General features: G+C 42.0%; 3 protein-coding genes across 11 annotated transcripts; all 3 read left to right on the top strand.

The window, feature by feature from the left end:
* The first annotated feature begins 201 nt into the window (after positions 1 to 201).
* Ufd4 (ubiquitin fusion-degradation 4-like) lies at positions 202 to 19,617 on the top strand. Of its 9 annotated transcripts, none has more exons than XM_076118623.1 (46): positions 202 to 371; positions 868 to 892; positions 1,082 to 1,221; positions 2,119 to 2,234; positions 2,870 to 2,988; positions 3,338 to 3,477; positions 3,625 to 3,800; positions 3,950 to 4,080; positions 4,175 to 4,308; positions 4,393 to 4,658; positions 4,759 to 4,923; positions 5,015 to 5,150; positions 5,231 to 5,414; positions 6,350 to 6,521; positions 6,717 to 6,932; positions 7,069 to 7,201; positions 7,288 to 7,418; positions 7,508 to 7,620; positions 7,743 to 7,872; positions 7,950 to 8,090; positions 8,219 to 8,408; positions 8,729 to 8,951; positions 9,037 to 9,336; positions 9,424 to 9,621; positions 9,924 to 10,153; positions 10,424 to 10,580; positions 10,720 to 10,858; positions 11,021 to 11,190; positions 11,472 to 11,603; positions 12,079 to 12,186; positions 12,315 to 12,427; positions 12,555 to 12,690; positions 13,236 to 13,361; positions 14,079 to 14,262; positions 14,415 to 14,706; positions 14,910 to 14,989; positions 15,059 to 15,248; positions 15,358 to 15,498; positions 15,595 to 15,718; positions 15,835 to 16,039; positions 16,163 to 16,287; positions 16,381 to 16,496; positions 16,650 to 16,863; positions 16,938 to 17,179; positions 17,300 to 17,444; positions 17,549 to 19,617. In XM_076118623.1, exons 3-46 carry the CDS (start codon positions 1,082 to 1,084, stop codon positions 17,684 to 17,686), a joined length of 7,161 nt encoding a protein of 2,386 aa, XP_075974738.1. In that variant the 5' UTR covers positions 202 to 371; positions 868 to 892; the 3' UTR covers positions 17,687 to 19,617. The 9 variants fall into 9 exon arrangements, with proteins under 9 accessions (XP_075974738.1, XP_075974737.1, XP_075974733.1 ...); XM_076118622.1 differs by having other exon boundaries at positions 12,312 to 12,427; positions 13,236 to 13,376; XM_076118618.1 differs by having other exon boundaries at positions 9,924 to 10,216; positions 13,236 to 13,376.
* Positions 19,618 to 21,371: 1,754 nt separating this feature from the next.
* On the top strand, positions 21,372 to 22,281 carry LOC142975669 (uncharacterized). Its single transcript, XM_076118658.1, has one exon. The coding sequence runs from the start codon at positions 21,406 to 21,408 to the stop codon at positions 22,138 to 22,140; it is 735 nt and encodes a 244-aa protein (XP_075974773.1). The 5' UTR covers positions 21,372 to 21,405; the 3' UTR covers positions 22,141 to 22,281.
* Positions 22,282 to 25,014: 2,733 nt separating this feature from the next.
* Positions 25,015 to 26,091, top strand: LOC142975667 (uncharacterized). Its single transcript, XM_076118656.1, has one exon. The coding sequence runs from the start codon at positions 25,106 to 25,108 to the stop codon at positions 25,877 to 25,879; it is 774 nt and encodes a 257-aa protein (XP_075974771.1). The 5' UTR covers positions 25,015 to 25,105; the 3' UTR covers positions 25,880 to 26,091.
* The last annotated feature ends 856 nt before the right edge of the window (positions 26,092 to 26,947 follow it).

Below are 26,947 nucleotides of genomic sequence, written 5' to 3'. Positions count from 1 at the left end.
TGGAGAATTGCGAGGTAGCGATAACTCGAGGTGAAATCCTATCAAAAGGATTCTCTTAGAACAAAGCATTTTATTTATCTCTGTAAGAATCTAAAGTGCTTATATTTCATTCATAGCCACAAAAGGCTAAGCTTCATACCTACTTGCACCACCATTCGTCTAATAAAATAACAGTATTGCCATCCTAAAACGTTAATTTATCTGTGGAAATGGCGATTGATGATTTTGGTGTCAAGAGGATTCTGTAGAAAATCTTGTGCGAATATATTGCGTTCTAACAAAGCTGGTTACTATTTTAACAATAAAAAATTGGATTTGTTGGATGTGCAATAAACTAGATATCGATGATTAGCTTTATTTGATTGCATGTGGTAAGAAATTTATTGTCACCTTTACTCTTGTCCTTAGACTTTATTTATTTATTATGCTTTATTTATCAGTGTTTGTGTTTTTTATCGTATTTATTTTCGATTATGCGTACTTTTTGATGCACATGGAATAGGGTTGTCATCATTTTTTAAAATTACTGTTACGAAAGAGAAAGGCCCATTCTTCACAATTCTCATAGTCGTAATATGCCGTAACCTACATAAAATTATAATTAAAATCGATTGCTATCATAATCCACACTCAGGCCCAATTTCTTTGGTTGCTTGGCATATCTCTAATTTTATGGATTATTACTACATATGGCTATTTAATGATGAGTAAAAATAGTATAACATTGCAGTTCATTGAACTAATTTCACAATATCGTTTTGCCATGAATGTTGTGTAGATTTTAAAAGCATTTCATGCGTTATTGATATACATTAAAAAAATTAACAATCTAAACTATATTTTATTATAACAACCACCTTGTTTCAGGTGACCAGAACCACAAAACTAAAAGGTATGAACAACATTTTACATTCCTCTTATGCTCTTATCGTTATGTACTGTTAAATTACCTAATTCTCGATATTATAAATTATTGTATATATTGCTGCATATTAAAAAGTTCATTGTTACTGTAGTGTAACAGTCCAAAAGGACAAAAAAACAACGGTCAACATAGCTCATGTAGCCTTTTAATATGCAGATGGCAGAAGTGGATCCTGAGACATTGCTGGAGTGGTTGCTGACGGGGCAGGGTGATGAACGGGATATGCAGCTCATTGCCCTGGAGCAGCTATGCATGTTATTGCTCATGTCTGATAATGTTGATAGGTGCTTCGAAAGGTTAGTTCCTGATTTTTCTTATAAAAATAATCATTGATGAATTATCTTCTGTTATGTAAACCTTTATAATCCACATAACCATGTTATATTGCAGTTCACAGTTTATATAAAGTATAATGCAGCTGTCCTTTGTTTGAGTTTTAACTTAGTTAGTATTTAAGCTTTTACTAATTGGAGAAACATTCAATTAAATAATTAGTCCTGCTTAATGCCACAACTAAGTTTTAGATTCAATAGCATACATAGTTCCTAGTTCTTTGGTTAACATCTGTTATTGCATAATAAAAAGTAATTGTTAATATAATGTTTTAAATTGTGAAATAATGTATTATGATAATTTTATTTTTACATACAGTTATGTTTAAATAATTAACACTGAATGTAACAGAATATGCGAAAAGAAATATTGTTAGTTACTACTTGCATTACTCACTGTAGGTACCTACTTAATTCCAATTACTGTACTTGGAAAAAAATAACACTAACAGGCTATTGCTGCTTAGTCATTTTAAGAGTTAGTTATTTATTTTATTCTTAGCTACTTGATAATGAGAAATTAGTAATTAATTGGAAGTTAGTATATGAATTTCATTGTCATTAAGGAGGTAAAAGGAAAAGAAAAAGACAAAATTATCTTTTTCTGCACTTTATTCTATTTTAGTATATGTAGTAATTATTCTGTTATATTCCCATACTAAGTATGAATAAGTTAATAAATTATAAGCATTTTTAGCTCTACATGATAACAGAAGAATCAGTTGCTGTGTTAGTTTTTAAAGAATATTTTTATTTTTAAATACAAAAGAATATTTTAAATAGTGGACTTATCAGCATATTCATGCTTAGTATGGGTTTCAAGATTAACAGTAAATTGATCATTATTATTTCTAATTGCAGTTGCCCGCCCAGGACATTTCTCCCAGCTCTGTGCAAAATATTTTTGGATGAATGTGCACCAGACAATGTTTTGGAAGTCACCGCCAGGGCTATTACATATTACTTAGATGTTTCCGGTTAGTGTTTTTGTTAATTTTGCCTTTTATTATTTTGTTGTTCTGAAATACCTACACATGTTATGATTCATACAATAAACTAAGAACCTAATAAAGTGTGAACACTGCTGGATTGTGGGAAAATATTCATAATGATAGATTGTTGATTTCATTCTTAATTACACTCTAAAACTGATATTATTAATGTATTTTTGTTTAGCCAAACATTTTGTTATCAATATGTTTAGAAGTTTAGGTAGACAGGTACATGATTGAAACTGTCGAAACATGTTTACCAACAAATCCAAGCTTGTTAATTCTTTTTCTATTAATTATACATGTAGTAATTTATATATTGCACCATTTTCATATAAATATAATGTTTTGGCAAGAACATATGTGAAGAACTTTAGAATAAAAAAATCGTGTCAGATTTTTGTGGTTGAACTATTTTAAAATGGCTTGATTGATTTCTATAAATTCTTGTTAAGTGTATTTGGTAGGTATGGTAAGGTTGTAAGCTATTTTTGTAACCTTTGGTGGTAAGTGTAGGCCTTCATCTTCAGAAAATACAAACAAATTTTTATACTGTGACTGATTTCAAAATACATAAAGTGTTCCAAAACTGTTCTAAAAAACATATTCCGTTTTTTTAGCTGAATGTACGAGAAGGATTGTTGCTATTGAGGGAGCAGTTAAGGCAATTTGCAGCAGGTTGCTTACAGTTGATCCCAACAATCGTACCAGCAAGGACCTTGCTGAGCAATGCATCAAAGTGAGTACAAACTAATTTAAGCTGTATATTTTTGTTGTTATGTGTGGTCTAACAAACTGATATATGTCCCACCCGTTAAATAAACAAGTGGTTAATGATGTTTTTGTTCAGTTCATTTCATTTTCATATTTTAATTAAAGGTGTAATACTACTAGATATATGTTGTAGAGGAGATGAGGGTGATTTTAGACAATTTCATGTGGTATTCATATGAGCATATTGATCTGCAGTAAGTCAGAATATTGTTTTAAGACCTAGTTACTGTCATGTGAGGGGAACAGACACAACTGTGGGCTATAAAACTAGCAAGCTAAAGGTTTATTATTAGTGAGACTATTATTTATTTTAGGTATTGGAGCTAGTCTGTACCAGAGAAGCCGGTGCCGTGTGGGAAGGGGGCGGTCTTCCCGCAGTGCTACATTTTATTACACATCACGGTACATCCGTGCATAAGGATACTCTACATTCAGCCATGGCTGTGGTCTCGAGGTAACCTTATATTCGTCTTTTTTTTTACGAAATCGTAACGTATATATTTCTTTATCTTCAGGTTACTGGTTGAGATCTAATTTAAACTAAGTATATAGTGAAAGTAAAGTATAATACACGGGTTGAAATTAATAACGTTGTGCGCAGAGTGTGCGGCAAGATGGAGCCGGGCGACGCCCGTGTGGGCGACGCCGTGTCGTCGCTGTCGGCGCTGTTGCGGCACGCAGACGCGCGCGTGGCGGACGCGGCGCTGCGCTGCTTCGCCTCGCTGGCCGATCGCTTCGCGCGCGCACACGCCGACCCCGCGCCGCTCGCCGAGCACGGTACGTGTTAGGTCTAACGTTCTGTGACGGTCCACGACCCTCGGGATTACCGTTCTTATTTTTTTTTCACATTATTATATACGCTACGTTGACGCGGCATCGGTGTTTTGGATACGTAGCCGATTCTAATGACGCGCTCTGTTTATCAGGTTTGATCGAAGAACTGGTCCGTCGTTTGGGAAGCGCGGAAAGTGGCGACGATAAGTGTTCCGCCCCATCCGTTTCGACTACAGTCAGTTTGCTCTCGACTTTGTGTCGAGGTTCTGCCCAAATTACACATGTAAGTGGTGTTAAAAGAAATAAGAGTACCAAAGATAAACTTTACGCAAGTGGTGGTGCAGTTAACTTTATGCCGTCTTTATTTATGTATGTAGGATCTCGTCCGATTGGAGTTGTGTTCAGCCGTTGAGGCTGCAGTACAGGCTGATGAACGCTGGTGCCTCGAGTGCATGCGCCTCGTAGACCTGTTGCTGGTACTGTTGTGTGAGGGACGACACGCTATACAGAAGTGAGTATGATGGATCGATTAAATGAATAGTGTCGCTTTGTTTGTCAACGTTATAGTTTTTTGTAATGTCCGTGTGTGGTGCAGCGGTTCTCAGCGTAACGGCTCGGCGTCGGGCTCCAGTAGCGGCGGCGGCGAGGGCTCCAGCGGCAGCGGCGGCAGCGGGCCGCGCGGCGACAAGTCGCACCGCCAGCTCATCGACTGCATCCGTGGCAAGGACACTGACGCGCTGCTCGCGGCCGTCTCCAGCGGCGCCGTCGACGTCAACTTCACCGATGACGTCGGACAGACTCTCTTGAACTGGGCCTCGGCTTTCGGGACTCGAGAGATGGTAGAGTTCCTATGCGAAAAAGGTAACATCGACAAAAACAGCGTCCACTTTCTCATCGAGATGTGGTTTTGTGTAATTTTGTTAGTTTCGCTATGAAATAACGGATGTTTTTGTGACTATAGGTGCTGACGTAAATCGCGGTCAACGCAGTTCGTCTCTTCATTATGCGGCGTGTTTCGGTCGCCCTGCGATCGCAAAGGTTCTTCTTCGTTACGGTGCCAACGCCGACTTGAGGGATGAGGATGGCAAGACACCGTTAGACAAAGCTCGGGAACGACACGATCAAGGTGAGTAGGACGCCGGTCACCGTCGCAGAGATAAGTTAAACAAAGAATATATTATATTATTACTGTATTCGACTTCTATTCGTGAACGCAGGGCACAGGGAGGTAGCGGCGATACTGCAGTGCCCCGGCGAGTGGTTAGTGGTCGGCAGTCACGACTCACCTTCGCCTTCTAACGATGACGATTTTCCCGAAACCGGGGACAAAGAAATGGCGGCGGTTTATCTAGAGTGAGCGATACCACATAAATATGATGCAATCTGTAAGGTCCGTGTAAACGAGCATGGTACTAAGGCCGCGTGTATTGCAGGCGGCTGGTGCCGGTGTTCAGCGCGCGCTACCTGGGCGCGGGCGGCGCGGGCGTGCGGCGCGCGTGCCTGTCGCTGGTGCGCAAGATGGTGCACTACGCGCCCGCGCGTCTGCTGCGCCACGTGTCGGCGCCGCACGCCGCCGCGCTGCTCACGCAGCTCGTGGCCGCCGTGCTGGACAACGCCGTGAGTAGCGCCTCCTCCCCGTTCCCCGCCTCCCCGCCGACTTCGCTCCGCCTTTGAACCGACCGAAACGTGGGAACGGTTTCGAAACGATCGGCAGCCGCGTACGATTTGACTGACGGTTTCCATCGAAAGAGCGGATCGTCCTCGTCGCTCGTTCGCACGTTTCTGTAGTTTCGACGGGCGGTGAGCGAGTCGATAGGTGAGCGACCTCTGTGTGTGGCAGGCCGAGCCGCCGCCGCGCCGCGCCGCTCCGCGGTACCTGCGCAGCCGCTATATCCGCGCGCCGGCGGTAACGTTCCGATGGTGTGATGCTCCCCCGCCTCCCGCGACCGTCGGCTCTGAAATGTTTGATTTGTTTTGACCGACCGTCCGCTTTCGTCGCCACGGTCTTATTGTCGATTTCTCTAACCTCCGATGTAGATCATACGTTTTGGAGCCGCGAGACATCATTGCCTGAGACACCGTTGCACGGATTTTATTGTGGTATCTGTGACACCTATTTCGTGGCCTGAATCCGTTCGACGATGCCGTCAACTGTGCTCGGCTTTGAATAGCTAAACATAATATGATTGACTTGAGTAGTCACGATCATCAAATTTAAAATACTAATAGTCATACTGTGCTGAGTTGTTATTAAGATTACTGTTGCTCACACTTACATATTCTTCAATGCATCCACATTTATGTAAAGACATCACACCATCGAAATTTACTTGCATACCCCTGTCTTTGTTTTGTTTTTCTGTGATTAATATGGCCTTTTGATGATTGTTGTTTTTTTGTCGCTGTCCAGTCCACGTATAAAAATCAGTGTATGTAACTGATTTTATTATTCTAGTTACCAAGTGACTTCGTTTAAGATTGAATGAACGAGTTAGTTGTGCAAGAGAGTTTCGACCAATGTACCAAAAAGTGATACCATTTTTTTTGTGTAGGATGATGATGATGGCCATCTTATCGTGCTCGGAATCGCTGAAGAGCTGATGGTGAAAGCCTCCGACATATATTTGGAACAGTTCGCGCGTCTCGGCGTATTCAGTAAAGTAGAAAGTTTGGCAGCAGCGCCCGCGGCATTCTCTTCGGACAGTGAAAATTCTAGTATGCCAGGTCAGTACAAGGACATGACTCTGTTTTCATGCGAAAACTTTAAGGTATGACCTTAAGGTTTAAATAAGGTATGGTAAGCACTTATAAAAATATGGTGTCGTTCCGCTACGGCGTTTTACTTACAATTTGTCATTTAAATGAAATCGTATGTCGAAGATGTGTTATGTTATATTCCAAAACGCTTAAATGGCGCAGGCTGCAGCGAGGACGCGTCGTGCCTGTCGAGCGGCGTGGCGTACTCGTGGGCGGAGTGGTCGCTGTGCCGCGGCCGCGACGCGCTGTACGTGTGGAGCGACGCGGCCGCGCTGGAGCTCAGCACGGGCAGCAATGGCTGGTTCCGCTTCCTGCTCGACGGCAAGCTCGCCACCATGTACTCCAGCGGCAGCCCCGAGCACCAGACCGACAACACCGGTCAGTTTGCTACCTTGATACTAATGAGCGGCTATATTTTCGATCTCAGTGCATGCACTAAACTACCGTTTTAATATTTCAATAGCCGACGTTTTCCTGATAATTTATGTTTAAAATTATTCGTATTTGACCACAGAAAATCGAGGAGAGTTTATAGACAAATTGCAACGAGCCAGAGCTTCAGTAAAGAATTCTGTTCCTCAACCAATTTTGTCTAAACCGGGGGCGGCCAAGCTTATCATTGGAAACTGGGCGTTATCCTGCAAAAAGTAAGCATGTTTTTTGTTCTAATCATTGTAATTCGTTTATTTCGATCATCTGTGATTGTACAAAAATGATATATTTGTTGTTTTAGGGAAAAAGAACTTCAAATTCACAATACTGATGGCCAACAACAGACTACAATTCTGAGGGAAGATTTGCCCGGATTTATATTTGAATCTAACAGGGGCACTAAACATTCGTTCACTGCTGAGACATTTTTAGGTAAGGAATGAATTAGTCTTATTGAAAATAAGTCTTAGCGGCTGTACGTCGAAAATTTATGGATTTGTTAATGTGTTTGTGTATTCTAGGACCTGAACTAGCGAGCGGTTGGACTGATCGTAGACCCGCTGCTACTAATAATGCAACGTCTAATCAAAGTCGATCAAGACTAACGGCCAAAACAGAAGCATTAAAAGCTCAGGTTCGTTATAAAGTTATGAATATTAGAGATATTATGGTTTTAGAAATGTAATGTATTATAACATAGTCAGTCAACTCTTACTGAAATATTACACAAGTGACAAATGAAAAATATATTTTCAGGTATGCGAACGTGCGCGGGCATTATATTCTCGGCATCTAGCCAATGCCGCTACACGTCAGCCGCGGCCACCAGTCGCCAGGCTACGAGCTTTACTGGCTCGCATGCAAAGGCTTGCTACACAATCTACAGGTAAATATTGACTTCTTTTCTAGATTTTTCTAAATCGCCTCATCTCACGCCTATAACCTAAAACTATCTTTCTGCAGAAGATTGGCAGCGCGAACTCACCGAGTCTCTGGACCAGTTGAGCGAGCTACTATGCGGAGAAGAATTGCTTTCGGCCTACGAGTTGCAATCGTCGGGCCTCGCTCCGTCGTTGCTGCAAGTGCTTTCCCCGCAAGCGAACGGTAAGCGATACGAGCGGCCGGCACGGCAGCATCCGTCGCATTTCTTAGACATAATTCACTCAGACAAGTCAAACAGGTTATGTAACCGCTTATAGTAGAAATGACGTTTACATTGTCGCTTGTCGCAGACGCGCGCGGGCAGGGCGCGGCGCGCGAGCGCCTGGTGCGCGCGTGGCTGGCGCGCGGCGCGGGCGGCGTGCTGGCGGCGCGCCTGGTGGCCGTGCTGGAGAGCGTGGAGCGCCTGCCCGTGCACGCGCCCAGCGGCGACGCGCCGCCGCCCGCCGCCGGCACGCTGCACCACCTCACCAAGAGGATCAGGTGCGCTCCCCACTCGCCCTCGCTCGCCCACCCCTCGAGACCCTGCCTTTACAGAGGGCTAGTCCACTCGACTGTCTTGGCTTTTCTTTACGAAACGTTAAAAAAAAATGTAAATTCAGGCATAGTAGCGTCACAGCATTATATATTTCTGTCTGTTATCATTTAAAATTTTTAACAATAAATAAGAATTTAATATAATATTAGGCATTTCAATGTAAGTAATTTTTCCACTACAGAATTAACTTATAACTTTATTTCTTATGGATATATTTTTACATTTTACTATAATCTAATGATTCCTAACACGTGAACTCTTCCAGATTACGCGTAGAGCGCGCGAACGACGAGACCGCGGAAGAGACGACCGCGAACAATGGTAACAACGCGGGCCGCAATCTGAAGGTGGAAGCGCTGACGACGGTGCGCCAGCTCGAGCGATTCCTCGCGAAGTCCGTAGCCCGCCAGTGGTACGACATGGAGCGGGCCACATTCAACTTTGTACAAAAGATTAAAGCTGAAGCGCCCATTGTGTTTACATACGATGTAATAATATTTTATTGACTTAATATTTTGTAATGTTGACATAATTTAGTGGAGAGACATTTTATTAATTTTTCTTTTCTTGCAGCACGACTTCGACGAGAATGGCGTTCTTTATTTTATTGGTAGCAATGGAGGCACCTGTGAGTGGGTTAATCCTGGAGCACACGGGCTCGTTAGCGTTTGGTCCTCTGATGGTAGACAGCTGCCTTACGGAAGGGCAGAGGATGCATTATCGAGGTCCCCGGAGCCACTCAATGTGCATACGAATGATGATAGACGAGCATTTATAGCCTTAGACTTAGGCTTGAATATTGTACCCTCGGCGTATACACTACGTCATGCTCGTGGATATGGTCGTTCAGCTCTACGAAATTGGCTTTTCCAAGTAAGATATAAATCGTTTATGGATTGTTTTTTATAATGTATATAGATAATATGTGTTGTGTATACTACTCATTTATTGTCTAAACAGATGTCGACCGACGGTGTGACATGGAGTACTTTACTGGCGCACAGCGACGAGCAAGCTTTACAGGAGCCCGGTAGCACGGCGACTTGGCGTATTCGTGCCGATGCTGCATATCGTTACTTGCGCATTCAACAAAACGGCAAGAATGCAAGTGGACAGAGCCATTATTTGTCGCTATCAGGACTAGAGGTTTACGGAAAGGTAAAAATCTATACTATTTTTATCTATACTACCTACCATTATAACAAAACGGAACTTCATTAGTTAAAATGGGATATCTCTTCAATAATTTTACTAACACGAAGGCCCAGGACATTCCAGCCAGTCCAGCCATTAAAAAAGACAGACAGTCCAGCCATTAAAAAATTCTGCATACATATTTTTTTTTATAGTAAGCATTATTCGGTGGATCGATTTGATCATCAGAGTGAGAGGAAAGAAAGTTAGGTCTGCGCAAGTCCTAAAATCACAAAACACTGATACAAAGTGAACATTCCGCGCAGGTGCTCAGCGTGTGCGAGAGCGCGCCGCGCCAGAGCGGAGGCGCGGCGACGGGCGGCAGCGCGGCGGCGGGCGGCGCGCGGGCGCGGCGCTGGGCCCGCGGCGCGCGCGCCGTGTGCGCGGGCGCGCGCGTGCTGCGCGGCCCCGACTGGAAGTGGCGCGACCAGGACGGCCCGCACCCCGCGCTCGGCACCGTCACCTCCGACTTGCACAACGGATGGGTCGATGTCAGGTCGGTGTCGCGCGTCCCCTCCGAGCCGGGACCCGGTCTCGCTCTCCCCGTCGACTTATCTCTGTGAGTGTCGATCGTAGCGCCGGGTGTCTGTGTATTTCGGGATGTCTCTCGCGGCGTCGGCTTCGAGGCGACGTCGCATCGTTCGTCCGCGCCGATGCGACGTCGCTCGACGATTCGGCGCCGTTCACTGTTGCGCTTTGTCCCCGATGGCTTTCCGGTGATCTTTAAGCGGGACCGTTTTTTTTTATAAATCGTTTGCCCGACCAGGTGGGACCACGGCGGCCGTAACTCGTATCGCATGGGCGCCGAAGGCAAGTTCGATCTGAAGGTTGTGAGTGGCGGTGCTCCGAGCGGCGAAACTAAACAGGGTCGCAAAAGTCATTCTACGCCGAGTCTACCCGATGCCACAGCTGTTGATCATCAGGTATAATATTATTTTTATTCATTCAGTTCAACACATATTGTAGATGTAAATAATATCAATTTTATGATAGCCAATGTCTTTGTCACTCTATAGGCTACGCGTTACATGGTGCAGATGTTATTAAATATTTTCATTTTAGGTGTCAGTGGCATCGACAGAACAAGCTTCTTCAGCGGATAACATATCAGGCGAAGAGATGGCAAGTAACATGTCTCGACCGCGCACACACGCTACTGATCTCTCAGCCATAAATAATTCTACACACCATATCAACACGGGTATGTTATACAATGTGTACAATAAATAATATCTATGGTTTAATGATTTCTTTAAATTGCATTGATTCTATAAATATGGTGACTAATCCAAAAATAGCGAAAGTTAAATTAGATAAAGCCACAGTTACAAAAAAAAAACTATATATAAAAATATTGTTTCAGATCTCGCTACAATAGTAGAATCTCTAACGCTCGGAGCAGAGAGCAATAATTGCATGACCGATTTGGGTAACACCTCGTTTACTAATATGGAAATGGGCCCTACGAGCATCACCGATATTACAAAACCGTATCCAGCCAAAGAACCCGTACCGGAAACCAACAGTCAAGAGGTAAGCGATCCTATTTCGTCGTTCGTAATCACAGATGTATTTCTTATAACACACCACTTTAATAAAATATTAATTTCTTATCCAGCATCCCTAATTCCGATTGTACATATTCGAATGTCCGTTGTCTAAATTACAAGTATCCTCGCAAATAGAAAAACTCCTAAGTAGTCGGAGTCTCAAAGCCTTAACCTCGTCGTTCGGGTGCGTGTGTGTGTGTGTGTGTGGGGTGTGAGGGGGGTGGGGGGGTGCGTGCGTGTGTCTGACGCGCACTGTTGGCACAGGACAGGGCGGCGCGGCACGACGGCGACGCCGTGCGCAACAGCGCCAACGCGCTGCTGTCCAGCGAGCTGCTCGCGCTGCCCGCCTCGCTGCTGCACTCGCTGCGGAACAATGCCAACCGCCTGCACATTCAGGTATCGCGCACCGCGACCCGCCAACTACGAACGCCATACGACCGTCACCCTTCCGTACTGTTCCATTTAGTTACATTATATAAATGTATTTGACGTCGGTTTATATGTTCGGTTTCAGTACCGGTGTTATGAGATTCCATATTTTGCATCGCGTGAGACGTTCTTATGGACCGTATTTTCCACTAGTTTCCTAGCGATTTTCAGTTATTTCACCATATTAGAATAGCATGACCCCAACCCATGTTCTTGTATCGACTTTTATTATATTTAGACTTATACTTTACGTAGCAATGCGTCGCGAGATATATAATTATGCAATAAATATATATTATCGTTGTGAGCACGTTAGACCATACTTGTCTATGGTGCTTGCTATATAAGGAATATGAATGATTAGTTCCCTGCGTATGTTTGATAATTTCTGTTTTACTACTGGGTCGGTGCTATTGAAATCTATTTACATTATTGTCTTCAGTGTGAGGACCACGACGGTACTGAAGTTCAGTACGGGGATCACAAGAAGGACAGCCAGTCCGGCGGCTCTGGTGCCATGAGTGCTAGCGAGCCTGACTTAACGCAACAGGTATATTTATAACAGTTGTTAAGAATGTTGTTCTCGATGTTATTAAAGGAATAACTACCACAAGACACTCGACAGCAGGCTGGTAATTGTCAGAATTGTTCAATTGATATAAACTATGTTATAAGCAGGGCGCAGCGCGTTTGCTGGAGACGCTGGGAGTGGGACGAGGCGCAGGCGCGGGCCGAGGCAACAATCCACAGCGTGCTCCACGAACCAATCATTCTACTAGTCTTTTCCCCAGGTTATTATTTAGCATTTAATATTTTTTATTTTTAATACGACAAATGAATTATGAAATTACTTTTCGCCTACATTTATACTTACACAATCGCATTATATAGATAAGATTGATTTTCTTTGTTGTACAGCTTGGTGCGGTTAGCTCTGTCAAGCAATTTCCCGGGTGGGCTGCTTTCAGCTGCTCAAAGCTATCCGTCACTCGCTCCAAATGCGCAAAACGCTCTTACATTATCACTCACTTCAACTTCCAGTGAAAGTGAACAGGTAAGTTATTTACTATTTATCTTTAGTTATTATTGTATAACAATAAAAATCTACAATTTTACAGAGTTACCACATGCATTCAAGTTTCGTACTGACAAAGCCAGCCAAAAATATGACGCTACTGGGTTTTTACTTACCTACTTTTTACTTTTGCCCCGTGACTAAATCCACACTGATTTCAAAGTGATGACTTTTCACTTGAAAGTTCCTACTACCTTAAGACTTTCATCCATTAGACCTTAAGGTTAAGTAACTGCTTTTAGGGGTAGATTTTTCTTCATGCTAAATTCATGAATCTGAATCACTTATCTAGAGAAATCCCCATTTAGGAGACTAAAAATAAAGTTTAAGGTTTAATATTTGGAGCAAAGGAGCTTTATAAATGACATTCTTTCACCCCACAATTTTATCCACAAAGGTCGATATGAAAAAAATATCTTGATGTTAAGGTAACATTAGTAATTTAGGCTCTGTGATGGCAATAAGTCAGTGTGGACAAGCAGTTTTATATTAGCATCTTGTATAGATTAAACCATGATTCGTAGGTATCGTTGGAGGACTTCCTTGAGTCTTGTCGCGCCCCAGCCTTGCTCAATGAGCTGGAGGACGATGATGAAGGTGATGATGCTCTTGACAGTGACAAGGAAAACGAACCCACATACCAGGAGGTAGTGAGTATGCTTTCGGTAATTGCTCTTTCACCATTGTTTTTATTTTTAGTTATTTTTTTGCACGTGTTATATGACCTTTTTACTTTGAGTGGCTCATTTGTCACTTGTCTTTTTTACAAAACAGATACGGAACATGGGACCAGAAAAATGGGAAATTTTTGGCTATTGATTTTAAATTGTACCAGTTCTTGTTATTTTAGTTACTGAGTTGCACTGACCGATCATTAAGGTATTCGTTTATTCTAAGTAAAGTAGGATTTTATTATCATGTAAAAAGTCAAAATGGATCTCTGAGATAAGAAGATCTATGGGTATATTCATGTTTATTTAATTTATAATGACCATTAAAGGCTGAAAATCCTCGCGCCGAGTAGGGACCGTCGATCTGAACATCATAAAGGGATAGGATTTTGCCACATACTCCCTGAATTGTAGATCGCAACTCTCAGTTGCACTTATTACTACTTAGATGAATGTATGTTTAAAAATTTAAAAACCTAATGCTATGCAGCAGCTGTCCAGCTTTATTAACACGAAGAATGAAAATGAAAAACCAAAAAAGAATATCCATTTTCCATTGTTTGTTTTAATTTTAATTGTTTTGTTTTGATGCATTATCGTTGTATGGTATACTGAGTACTACTGAACATAAGTTTTACAAGATCAAATTAATATTACATCGCATAAAGGTGAACTCACTTAAAACTTGTGTCACAGGTTTCAAGAAACCTTCTATCTTTGATGGAGGAAGAAGCTCTGGAAGCTGTGCGCGGGAGCACCGGTTGTGGAGGTCGTCAACGCAAACCGTGGGACGACGATTTTGTTCTAAAACGACAGTTCTCGGCTCTCATACCTGCCTTCGACCCCCGCCCTGGCCGCACCAATCTGAACCAAACCGTAGGTGAGTAGCGTTTCCGTTTCTAAGTCGAGGACTCCGATGGCCAGCACCGAACTACATATGTATCCTAGCACGTTTTCCTATACACTATAAAGATGTTATTCATCTCGGAGTATTTATGAGCTATTTACAATATTGTCAAACGTTTATTACAGATCTCGAGATTCCGCTGAACGAATCATCAGATGGCGAAGAGTCCAACACTTCCGAGAACGCGAGCGGCGGCGCCACTAGCACCAGTGCGGCGAACGCCGCCAACATCGCGAACGCTAACACGACGGCCAGCAGCGCCGGCAACAACGGGCGTCTGCCGGCGCTGCGCCTCGTGCTGAGCGCGGCGGGCGCGTCGCTGGCGCTGGAGCGGCCGTCGTGGACGCTGTACCGCGCCGTGCTGGCGCTCAACGCGCGCCTGCCCGCGCACGACACGCACCGCGACACCACCTACACGTACGTACCTGCCACGACGTGTAGATACGTGTAGTGCACGTCGGGGGTAGGAATTGCGATCCGTGAATGGGCTAAAGGGAGCGAACTAACGATTAAATATTAATTATGTTCGTCTTTAGTAAGCGAACGGTGGACGCATAGAGCGTCGAAAACGGCCGTGAAAGTTCAACCGTCTCACCGATCTTCTGACCTATCTTTTTCAGATTGACATACAAGGAGATCGAAGGCATGGAAACGTTCGCATCGTCCAGCGACAGCGAGGACGACGAGCCCTGCGATCCAGGTGAGGTGTCGCTCGGGGCTCAGTGCGAGGGAGCGTGCGGGCGGTCACTAACGTGGCGTTTGTTGGCAGAGCGCGGCATCGCGGGCGCGGAGGGCGCGGAGGGCGCCATGGCCACGTGCTGCGTGCGCGTGCTGCGGCGCCTGCGCGCGGCGGCGCCGGCGCTGGCCGCGGACGCCTTCGTGTCCACGAAGCTCACCAACAAGCTGCACCAGCAGCTGCAGGAGCCGCTCACGCTGGCCGCCGCCGCCACTCCGGCCTGGTCGGTTTTCCTCTTTATTTTTGATAGATCGTTTCCGACGTGGCTTCGCAGTAGAGAAATCGCGAGATCGGAAACGTGCGATTTATTAAATTTGTACGATACGTTTTAGGTGTCAGCAGTTAAACGACTGGTGTCCGTTCCTGTTCCCTCTCGAGACTCGTCAGATGTTCTTTGCGTGCACCGCGTTCGGCACGTCTCGTACCATCGTCTGGTTGCAGGCTCAAAGGGACCGCGCTCTCGATAGGCAAAGGTGCGTATTTATATGAACTTTAGAAATAATGTAAAACATATACTGTCGTATCGAAAACTCGAGTAGCGACGTAATTACATTATGTGATCATTTTAGGTCTGGAAACACAGTGTCGCCTAGACGTGCTGAACTAGAGGCGACAGAGTTTCGTATGGGACGTTTACGTCATGAGCGTGTTAGAATACCGCGTCAGCCCGACCTGTTGCGCTCCGCCATGCAGGTACGATTTTTTATTTTTGCGATGTCAAACGATATACTCTTTGCATTCTATTTGATTACTTGGATCCTTATTGTCGGCCGTGATGGAGTGTAAGATTATATAAAACGATGTCGTAGGTGATGCGCGTACACGCGGGCCGAAAATCAGTACTGGAAGTGGAGTTCGCCGGCGAGGAAGGCACAGGACTCGGGCCCACGTTGGAGTTCTACGCGCTGGTGGCGGCCGAGCTGCAGCGCGCCGACCTCGCCATGTGGCTCAACGACAACGCGTCGCAGGTCAACGATGACGACAATGCGCCGCACCACCTCGTGCTGCCGCTAGGTACGTGAAAACATATCTGAAAATATTAATGACCTTAGATGATGACTATCCATGACTGGTTTAAAATTCAATGCTTGTTTAATTATGGTAATCACAAAATATTTTTTATCGATCTGTCCTCAGAAAAACCTCCTGGTTATTATGTGACACGCGCCGGAGGACTGTTTCCTGCGCCCCTGCCTCAGGATTCCCCTATCTGTGATAAAGTGTGCAAATATTTCTGGTTCTTGGGCGTATTTTTGGCCAAGGTAATTCATAATGCTTTAATTTTTGTTATATGAAAATACACTATGGAATCAGCGCTTTGGACTGTTAACATATTTCTTAACTTCTGCTTGCAGGTTTTGCAGGATGGTAGACTTGTTGATCTACCTTTGTCTGAACCCTTCTTGCGTATTATGTGTGGTGAGGAATTGACTAACGATTCTCTCGAAGAAATAGATCCTATTAGACATAGGTAAGATGGATTTTTATGTATGAATTTTATTTGTTTAGTTATTTTATTACTGCAGCATTGCGACATGTGTACATTCCGAGATCGTCGACATAAAATTACGATCCATATGACCATTTATAAATTAATTATTGATGTATTTAATTTATTTCAAAGGTTCCTACAAAACGTTTTAACGGCAGCGGAAGCTTACGAAAAGATAGCACGCGATCCAAACTCGAGCCCAGAGGAGCGCGCGACAGCGACGAGCGAGCTCACCGTGGAGGGCGCCACGTTCGAGCAGCTCGCGCTCACCATGACCCACGTGGCGCCGCACACCGACGCCGCCGTCGCCGTGCAACCCCTCTGCGACAGCGGAGAAAATATCGAGGTACGCCGAATCGTCCGTTTCGAACCCTACGGTACATGCCCTGGGCCCACTGACCATAGCTCCCCGGCCCGCAGGTGGGCGCGCACAACGCGCGCGCGTACGCCGAGGCCAGCGCGCGCTGGATGGTGCGCGAGGGCGTGCGACGCCAGACCAACGCGTTCCGGCGCGGCTTCGGCGCCGTGTTCCCGCCGCGCCGCCTGCGCGCCTTCTCGGCCGCCGAGCTGCGCCTGCTGCTGTGCGGCGAGCGCGGGCCCGTGTGGACGCGCGACCACCTGCTGCAGTACACCGAGCCCAAGCTGGGCTACACGCGCGACAGGTACGCACGCTGACGTAAGACTCGTCGCAGTCCGTTTCGTTTCCGTGAATGGCACGCTGTGTCCTAATACCGCCCCAGTGAAACCGTAGGTGGAGCCTTATCCTTCTCTTCGCGTTCTAGCCCTGGGTTCCTGCGACTCGTCGACGTGCTGGTCGAGATGTCGCTCCGGGAGCGCAAGGCGTTCCTGCAGTTTGCGACGGGCTGCAGCAGCTTACCGCCCGGTGGCCTCGCCAATCTGCATCCCAGGCTAACGGTAGTTCGAAAGGTACGTTGTATTTCTACTTTGAAAAAATCTATTCATTATTACATCTCGAGCCGGTGTCTGTATAAATTCATTTTTTATTAACTAACGACTTTTTTCGTTAACAGGTCGATGCCGGTGACGGATCTTACCCGTCGGTCAATACCTGTGTTCACTACCTTAAGCTACCGGAATACTCGTGCAAAGAAGTACTGAGGGAAAGGCTACTGGCTGCGACGAACGAGCGTGGCTTCCATCTCAATTAAATTCAGCAATAGTAGCTTTCGATATATTATTTAGGGTTTGGGCGTATTTATATATTTTGAGAATAACTATTACTATTGTTGATAGCGCACTTACGACTGTAGAGTCGACCGACACAAGCTCCGTGTAATAATTATTAAATTATTAATCTTGATAGTAGTTTTCATATTCGATGTCGCGTCTCTTAGCATGAATCTTGTCAGCTAACGGCGGCATATCTAACGATTCTCATGGTTAGTGACGCTTAGGTCTTCTGTCACTACAATGTGCGTACATTGATGCGATTACTATATGCTATTTAAGCGTTACTACAAACAATAGTGATAGCCGAACATTATTAATACATCTATCAGAGTACATTATGTAAGAAGTTGCGATTATTTATAACATAGACATTTAATATTGTTCTGTACATCGGCTCATAATTTTAAAATGATCTCTTGAAACACTTTTATTTTCGGGACATTGCTTGTTATGCTGAAATATACTTGTAATTCATATTTTCCTATATCGAAGCATTATCTTCAATTTTTGAATAAATGCATCGTAAGTAGTAATTTTGTTATAAAGCAAAAATTACATTTTATTTTTAATATTGCGTATAATAAATATTACATATTAAACAAAATGGTGTGACTGTGAAAAAAGAGGCTGCTTACTATAGCATATTTATCATTGGAAATGTATGAAATCCTTACAAAACTTGTCATTTTACACTTTGACCGAATAACATAAATCGTAATCAATATACCTTCTATCCATAAATGTATTTTTGGATATTAATATAACATGTAGAGTAAGTAATTTTACTTGATTTCACTTAATGTATTAATATAACGTTCACTACACCAAAAGTGTAAAAGTAGAGTTTGAATAATTTTAGTTTGAGGTGTTGCAGAAGCCGCCTTTGAACTGGAACGGTGGAAACAAATTTAAAGAAATATGTGTTAACGATAATGTCGGTCAATAGAGCCGTAAACATTACTGTAATTTAGTTTGTGTATTTTTAACATTGTTATTAATTCATTTCTTGAATTATATATTTAAAGACAAAATTATACAAGGGTCGCTCATAGCGCTAAGTCGGAAACGCGTGCTGCTGAATATAGAAATGCTTTTAAAATGTAATAAAAAAATATTTGATTTTGTTAAAAAAAAAACCGCCACAGCATATAATTTTTAGACTTTGTATTAGAGACCCAATAAAACAGCTATTCTGTATATTAATAAAGACTAAGCATGTAGGGTTTTCAATCTAATAATTTTAGACCAATAGTTGTGTATGTAATGGAGTGATATTTTATTTTATTTTCTAATACGCAAATTGTTTTATATTGTGTAAAAAAGGGAATTTTTAAAATATAAATCTGAAAGTTAAAATAGTTTGCCTGATCTTTTTGTGCTTCCAACAAAATTGCTTGTTTTATAAAAAAAAGAAAATGTAATTTGATTTGCTTCGTGAATATTAACACTACAAAGTATTGTAACCAAAAAGGCAAAACAAGTAAATGCAAGCTTTTCGGTAATCAACACATTTGTTTGTAACGGGTCTTCATTCACCGGCAACGACATCTTAGTGTGAGTGGTATGGGAATAGTAACTTAACTGAGCGTACCCGTTGCATGCAACATGTGTATGTGATACCACAATTAGGACTGAAGTAATAAAGTATATAAAATTCTAACTTTAGGGTGTGAAACACTAGTTATGCGTTTCTACGAAAGATATTTAGATATGTTCCTTTAGTTAAATAATTTTGTCAACTGAAAGTTGGTATATATTGTGATTTATTATTATAAAGGTAATTTACGAATTAAAATATATTTAGTTTAAATTTAATAGATAATTAGATTAAAATTATTAACCTTATGGCATCATGTAGTGCTCATGTAATTGTTGTTGAGGAATGTATCAATAAATTAAGTAAAAATCATGGAAGTTTTTTATTTACTAGTCGCTAGTTCCTATTGTTTATTAAATATGTACTGGCGGACTGGCCCGACTTCGTCCAGGTATAGTACAATTTTATCCCGTTGATTCCATTCCCGTGGGAATTTTGATCCCATCGATCCCATCTAATCCTTGTCCCGTCAGTTACAAACATGTTAAAAAAAGAATTATCCAATTCGGTTTTATTGTTCAAAAGTTATGCTTGTACAATTCACAATGAAATTTAAAAAAGAAATGAAGGATTAAATATATTTTCCGGAGTCGTTATAACTTTTGTGACATTTATTTATCGGTGTCTTGGTAAATTTGCACTTCATGCTTGTATAGTGGCTTCATACGTGAAGACACACAAACAAATTTTAAAATACGTGGTTATTTAAAAATAGAGTTAATATGTTAAAAGGGCAAATAAATACAATGGGAAGGATACCTAGAGGTAGCTCAAAGCTTAACCTCTCCCGTATTCCTGCTGAAGAGTTGCTCATCTGTACCTAATATACAAATTGCAAAAATTAGTATCCAGCCTTTTTTTCCAGATTCAAAGGCACTTTCATCTATTTCCAAGTACCAGTTCTTTTTCTACAGGATACAATGGGAAAGATGCCTTACTACCCCGCTTCTCCAGTTCAAAGCTTACATGGCCCTTGAGTAAGCACCAAATAATTGTAAGAGCCTGATCTTCAAAAACAAAAAGTAAAGATTAGCAAAGTTGTGGTGCGCCGCATAAAATTTATCAAACCGGTGGTTACTTACACTCCTTCCGTAGATACTGAAAAGAAAATGCAATATTATGTGTCATATTTATTTCCTATATTGTTAGTTCCTATCACATTATTATCATATATCATTGGGCAACTTACACACGCTTATATAATTACAAACTAAGCAGAGCTTGTACTATGATAACTAAATAACTGATAAGCATACTTAAATACTTCTAAATACAAAGTTATATAGATAAATTTACAACGAGGCTCAGAACAGATATTCGTGCTTATCACACAAATAGTTGTCTCGGGTGGGATTCGAACCCGGCATATTCGGCGCAAGGGTTATTGCGGTGAAGTCATCACGTTAACAACTGCGCCAAACGTGCAGTTATTATATTGTATGCCCTAATGAGTGATAGATAGATATATAGGGAGATATGGAGATGGATTTTGAGCCATAGACGCCACTAGACGGTATACAGGACTTTTGACTAAGCTCTCCAATATATGGCAGAAACCTATAACGTACACGCCCCTGAATAAATACCTATTTATTTTAAGATTTTGCCAATGTGTGGCTCCTTTGTTCGTACTCTTGCATATATAGCATTTTGCAGTTAAAAATATTGTAAAACATATGGTTTTAGGTACTGATTGAAGAAAAAACCATGTACGTATTTCCGTTGGTGGGTTCGGAATGCCACAAGTTATCACTGGGCGTTAGAACCTACGAGCACCGTCAAACTTTAAAGTGAAAGTCGTTTTTCAGTTCACACACCACTTGCAACTGCGATGCGGTAAAAGAAAAAAGTAGATTGCATTGTCGTTAATACTCATAGGTAGTTTTTATTTACTTACCCGTGATTTTCACGTTGAGACACCGACCACTGGGTTACACTGCGCAACGCTCCAGTTCTACAGCTTCGCCACATAGTTGCAACCTTGATACTTTACACAATTTTCATACAATAACAACAAAACGGGCTACTAGTATAAAACCTTGTCAGTCGCGAATTCAGTCATCAGTCAACTGCTTTGATCACATCGGTTCACTGGCAATCATGAGGAGCTTATTAGTGTGTTGCATAGCGTTCGCGGCGCTAGCGTACGTTAGCTGCAGAACTACACGTGAAAAACGCGATGCAGACCTCGAAGTAGCAGCCAGTCACCATGGTGGAAAATGGGATAAGGGAGGCGGCCATGAGCACCATGCCGATCACCACCATGACCACGGCGAGAAGGGCCACAAGGGATACAAGGGACACCATCATCATGAGCACGGCAAGAAGGGTCACCACCACCATGAGGGCCACAAGGGACATCATGATGAGCACGGCGGTCATAAGAAACATCATCATCACGACGATGGTCATCACCATGAACATCACCACGGTGAAAAGGGTCATAAGGGTCATGGACATCATGAGGAAGGGCACTACCATAAGGGCCACTCCACTAAGGGACACCACGGTGTGCACAAACATGACGAATTCAAAAAAGAGAAGCACTTCCACGACCATCACCATGAAGGTGGCCATCACGAGCACCATGGCGGACACCATGAGGAGCACGGACACAAGAAGGGAGGCGGCTTCCATAAGGGACACAAGCACGGCGGACACCATCATCATGAGCATGGCAAAAAGGGCCACCATGAAGAGGGAGGACATCACCATGACCATAAGGGACACCACGAGGAAGATGGCCATCATGAGCACCATCATCATCATCATGATCATGGCAAGAAGGGCGGCCATGAAGACCACAAGCACTGGGGTCACAAGAAGGGACACTAAATGTTCGGCTGAGTCTGTTCCCGATCGATGTTATGTAATAAAGCCTCTGTTTAGGTATATCTAATTAAGCTTCCTTAACTGTGTTAAGTTTTGTTGACTGTGATTTGTTGTTTTTATTATTAAAAAATTAACGATGTTATACTTTTGTGTTTTCTTTGTAGACAAAATTGCAAGACTAGCATAAATAATCAAATTCGGTTTTGAATCTAATTCAATTTAAAAAAAAACGTCATGTTTGCAATTTGACGCAGGTACAAAAACAAACTTATCAATTTCACAGCACGTTTCGACAACAAAGTTACATAAAATAGTTGGCGTTAGTCCGTTGGCAACGGCTCCCGACGAGATAAGTAACTCAGTGTTGAGAAACTAGAGCGGTGCCCGAGATTGGCCTACATTTTACTGGGCAACGAATTAGTCGTGGTTGCAATCAACCGTTTCCTATAGAAAACACTTGCAGTGGCTGAAATTGATAAAATTTCTCAATAGCTTGTCAGACCAATAAGTTCAAGACTGCCTGAACAAAAGCATAGATAAAGTTGCCTGTACCTTGTTAATGACATTTAACTCGAGTTTCTACTAACAATTAAAAGCTAACGCGAATTTCTTCCTACAAACTGCAGGTTTGACAAAACAGTAGTTAGCGGAACGTTTTCGATGGCACGTACCACTACTTTTCGACGCTTCACGGTTTATTGCACACCTAAAGTGGGTACAAAGCTCTTTTTGTGTTACTGATTCCGTTTGAAGAAAAAACCAGCATACATAACCCAATGTTTTTATTGCAAGCTTGACAGGTCAAGGCCAATCGATTTTCTATTAGAATTAAATAGGTTCCGTGATAATTGGATTTATTATGACATTATGAGTTTAATTATTCAGGTTTGTGGAACGAGGTATTTTTGAAATTAACGATTTAATCTACTGCAGTTTTAACCTTCACTTTGAAAATTGGTACCTAATCATTAGGAACTTACTGTTTTCACGTGTTCCTTTGTGAAGAGGAACTTATTTATTTTTATATAAAACTTTTTGGATTGTATATTATGTAACACTAGCAATTTCAACTACATAATTTATTTTAGCTCAGCAAAACTATTAACTTAGCTAAAGATTGGTGGTAGGAAAGCTTTAACGTTAACAGTGCAAATTCATATCCCCTCGACCGTAGCATAATAAAATAAAGATTGTAGTTTCGTGTCCTTAAAATTATAGGTACCTATACCACGAGCCAAACAAGTTTGTGTGCCTGAACGTGGCCATTTATCTATCGCAGTGAGATAGGAAAAAAAAAACATGTTTAGGAGAAGAGTGAAGTTGGCGATGCAGATGGGACGACGACGATGGTCTCAAAATCTATCATCCATGCAGTAGATATGGCTATTTTCAACCTCAATTAGTTATTTGGCGCGTGCTAAAAGATTGACTAGTATTTTTATTTCAGAAAAATATTAACCTTTCCTTGGAAATAATAGTCTTATCATGTACGCCACCGGTAAAAGAACATGTTGTACTTGTAAGATTGAAAGTTATTATTCTCTAGTTTCTTCCCGCGACTTCGTCCGCGTGTGAAGCTTTTCCGGAGTAAAAACGTCTAATTGTTAATCCAGGTTATAAAACTGCCCGTGTTTCATTCAAATCCGTTAAGTAATTTTGGCATGACTGCGTAACATTTGCATTTATAATTAGTACAAATAAAGATTAAGTGCAATGAAGACAATGTGCAATATCTCAGAATCACTACAAACATCAAGAAAGACCAGTTTGTCTCATTGATGGCATTATGAGGGGTTATTACATTAATTGCCTAGCGATTTTATTTAGATTTTTGTTAATGTAAGTATGTCTATAATATGCCGATTAATAACGGCCAAGTATATGATGATGATGATTTATATTAGCAGGCAACCTATTAACTTTGGCATACAGCATACGAATATTATTATCTCATTCCGTTGAGGCCTATTTTTATCAATGTTTTCGTAACTTATCGGTTTCGTTCAATCACTCCGACACTAGAATTGACAAAAAGTGAAAGTAACATGAGAAAACTATTACTGAGAGTACCTACGTATCAGATTTTCTTTGTAAAACGTCTGTGATCTAATAATAACACTCGGGATAATCGGACACCGTGATTGTTAAAGATACAAAAATGCGTAGAAATACTTAGTAGCAGTAACACAATTGTTTTTGTAGAGTCAAAGCCTTTTATGATAATCATTTTCCACTTTGCACGATATTGTACGTCGTCGGTTGTAAGTGACAAGAAATGCAGTTAGCTCTTGGCATGTTGCCATTATGAGTGTGGCCCTCGCGGATGAGTTTAATTTCAGCTGTATTTTTGCTCACAAATTAGTATGATGTTTTAGCTAGTATTAATATAGCATTTGTAATATATATTGTGACCTTATGTGGTTTAACTGTATCCCGAGCAACAAGTGGTCGAATCTTGAGGGTGGCGGTCTACCGCCGGATCGAATGCCTACTAATAAAGGACACGCTCTTGTTTAAAGTGTAATACTTATATACTTACCTGCTTATTCATGTATCTTTCGGACGTCGTTCTTGTGCCTTATAATGCATAATCAAGTTTACAGTTACTAACAAATACCTAACTAGAACTCTGCCTTGAACTCGTTTCAATTTATTGTCTGGTAAAAATTTCCAAGTTTACCATTTTATTTATCCAAGTCAATATGCATAAATTTCAAATTTAATTTGATGAAAAGACGACACGAAATATTCCTTATTATCAAATATTTAAATAGGGTTGTTTTGGATACAAAGACATCTCCCGGCGAGCGCTTGCCGCAACTCGAGGCGCCGAGTCTGTCGCGCGACGCGTCGATTAGCACAGCTTACACAATTCCTTATATAAAACTGCTGCACCATCATCGGTGTTGCCAATATTAGGAGTAGAGTAGATCGCAGTAGCACCGCGTGATAGAGAGTGTCCCGCAACATGAGGGTGGTGTTTATTTTAGGGTTCTTAATGTTGTTGGCAGTCGCACAAACGCGTCGCTTGCCTTCAAAAAAACTAGAACAATCTAAAGAGGTCGATGGCAAAGACCAAGAACCTGCTGCTTCGGGACATAAACATGAAGCTCCCCAAAATCACGAATACAAAAAAGGAGGCGGCAAGGAACATCATGCACACCATCACCACGATCACGAAGAGAAAGGTGTGAAGGGATACAAGGGCCACCATCATCACGAAAAGGGTGAAAAGGGTCATCATGACAAGGAACACCACAAGGGTGAGTACGACGACCATGGTGGACACAAGAAGGAACACCACCATGAAGATGGCCACTACGACGAACATCATAATGGTGAAAAGGGCGAAAAGGGCCATAAATACGAGGAGAAAGGACACTACAATAAGGGTCACTCGACGAAAGGACATCACGAAATTCATAAATTGGACGAATTTAAGAAGGATAAAACCTTCTTTGATGAAGAGGGAGACTCCGGCCATGAAGAAAAACACGGAGGTTTTCACGAGGAGCACGGACACAAGAAGGGAGGACACTACAAGAAAGGTCATCACCAAGGCGGCCATCACGAGCACGAACACGGCGAGAAAGGTTTCCACGAGAAGGGCGGTCACCATCACGAACACAAAGGACACAAGGAGTCCGGCGGACACGACGAACATCACAAACACCACCACGACCACGGCAAGAAAGGTGAACATGCCCATCATAAGAAATACGGCTACAAGAAAAGCAACTGAGCCCATTCCTTGGGTGTGGATAGATAAGGCCGAACTTTTGATAGGAGACGCTAGTGACTACGTATTTATTTATTTGGGAACTGTAATATATTTAACGACTGTGCATTCGATACTGCGACAGCGGTTTCGGGAAGGCTTAAATGATAGGTAATTAAAATATTAAATTATTTTTTATACTAAGACTTAAGTCACAAAATAAATATTAAAGCAAGTATGGTCTTTTACTATTTACTTAATAAAATATTATCGATGGCACAATACAAAACTATTTGCCTATTATTGTAGCAATAAATTCGAGTAAAATATTCATAAAAATATCAACCACTAGCCAATGACTTTACTTGAGCTCGATTCAGACAAGGTAAGTTATTTAATAAAATATTATTTTTAAGGTAGAAGTTTTAAGGAAATGTGGATTAAAATAATTCAAGGGCATTTAAAATACCTAAACCTTCTTTGCCTTTTTGCTCCCATCGCTTAAATGATTGCGCAAATATTGTGTTAAATCAAGAAAAACTTAAACTTGGATGGTAGAATGTTGACTAGAAGTGTGTTCGGCATTCGTAATCGTAATTCGAAGAAAGTGACAATACCAACAACGTTACGGGACATTGTGTTATGATAGGTATTGATTTTTATACTAATATAAAACGTTGCAGAGTTAACATAAAGTATTGTCTGAAATTCAGTATATTTAAATAACTATGTTTAAATTAGAATTTAATTAAGTAAAACAGGTATTGTAAACAAATATTGTATGAAGGTCAAGCTGCAGTGCGACATCTTATTGTAGTAGAGGTTAGACTCGCCAGTTTTTGTTAAGTCTCAGTCATCTGATTATTTGAGGGAAGACTTTCGCTTCATTATTGCATACGTAAACACCTCACGTACTAATTAAAGTGCCTATTGGACGTTATTCGTTCAATTCAGCGGTAACAGATTGCGGTCTATCTAATTATTTGCTAATTTCACAGGCTGTGCCAACTTCATTTGTATTTGATGTTACAACATTATATCGACTTTGTAACTTCGTACACCGAACACCGGCTGACCTACTAACGATTTTAT

The sequence above is a fragment of the Anticarsia gemmatalis genome, chromosome 9 (assembly GCF_050436995.1).
Source record: "Anticarsia gemmatalis isolate Benzon Research Colony breed Stoneville strain chromosome 9, ilAntGemm2 primary, whole genome shotgun sequence".
NCBI classification, from domain to species: Eukaryota; Metazoa; Arthropoda; class Insecta; order Lepidoptera; family Erebidae; genus Anticarsia; species Anticarsia gemmatalis.
This window is presented reverse-complemented; position numbering and strand designations above follow the sequence as displayed.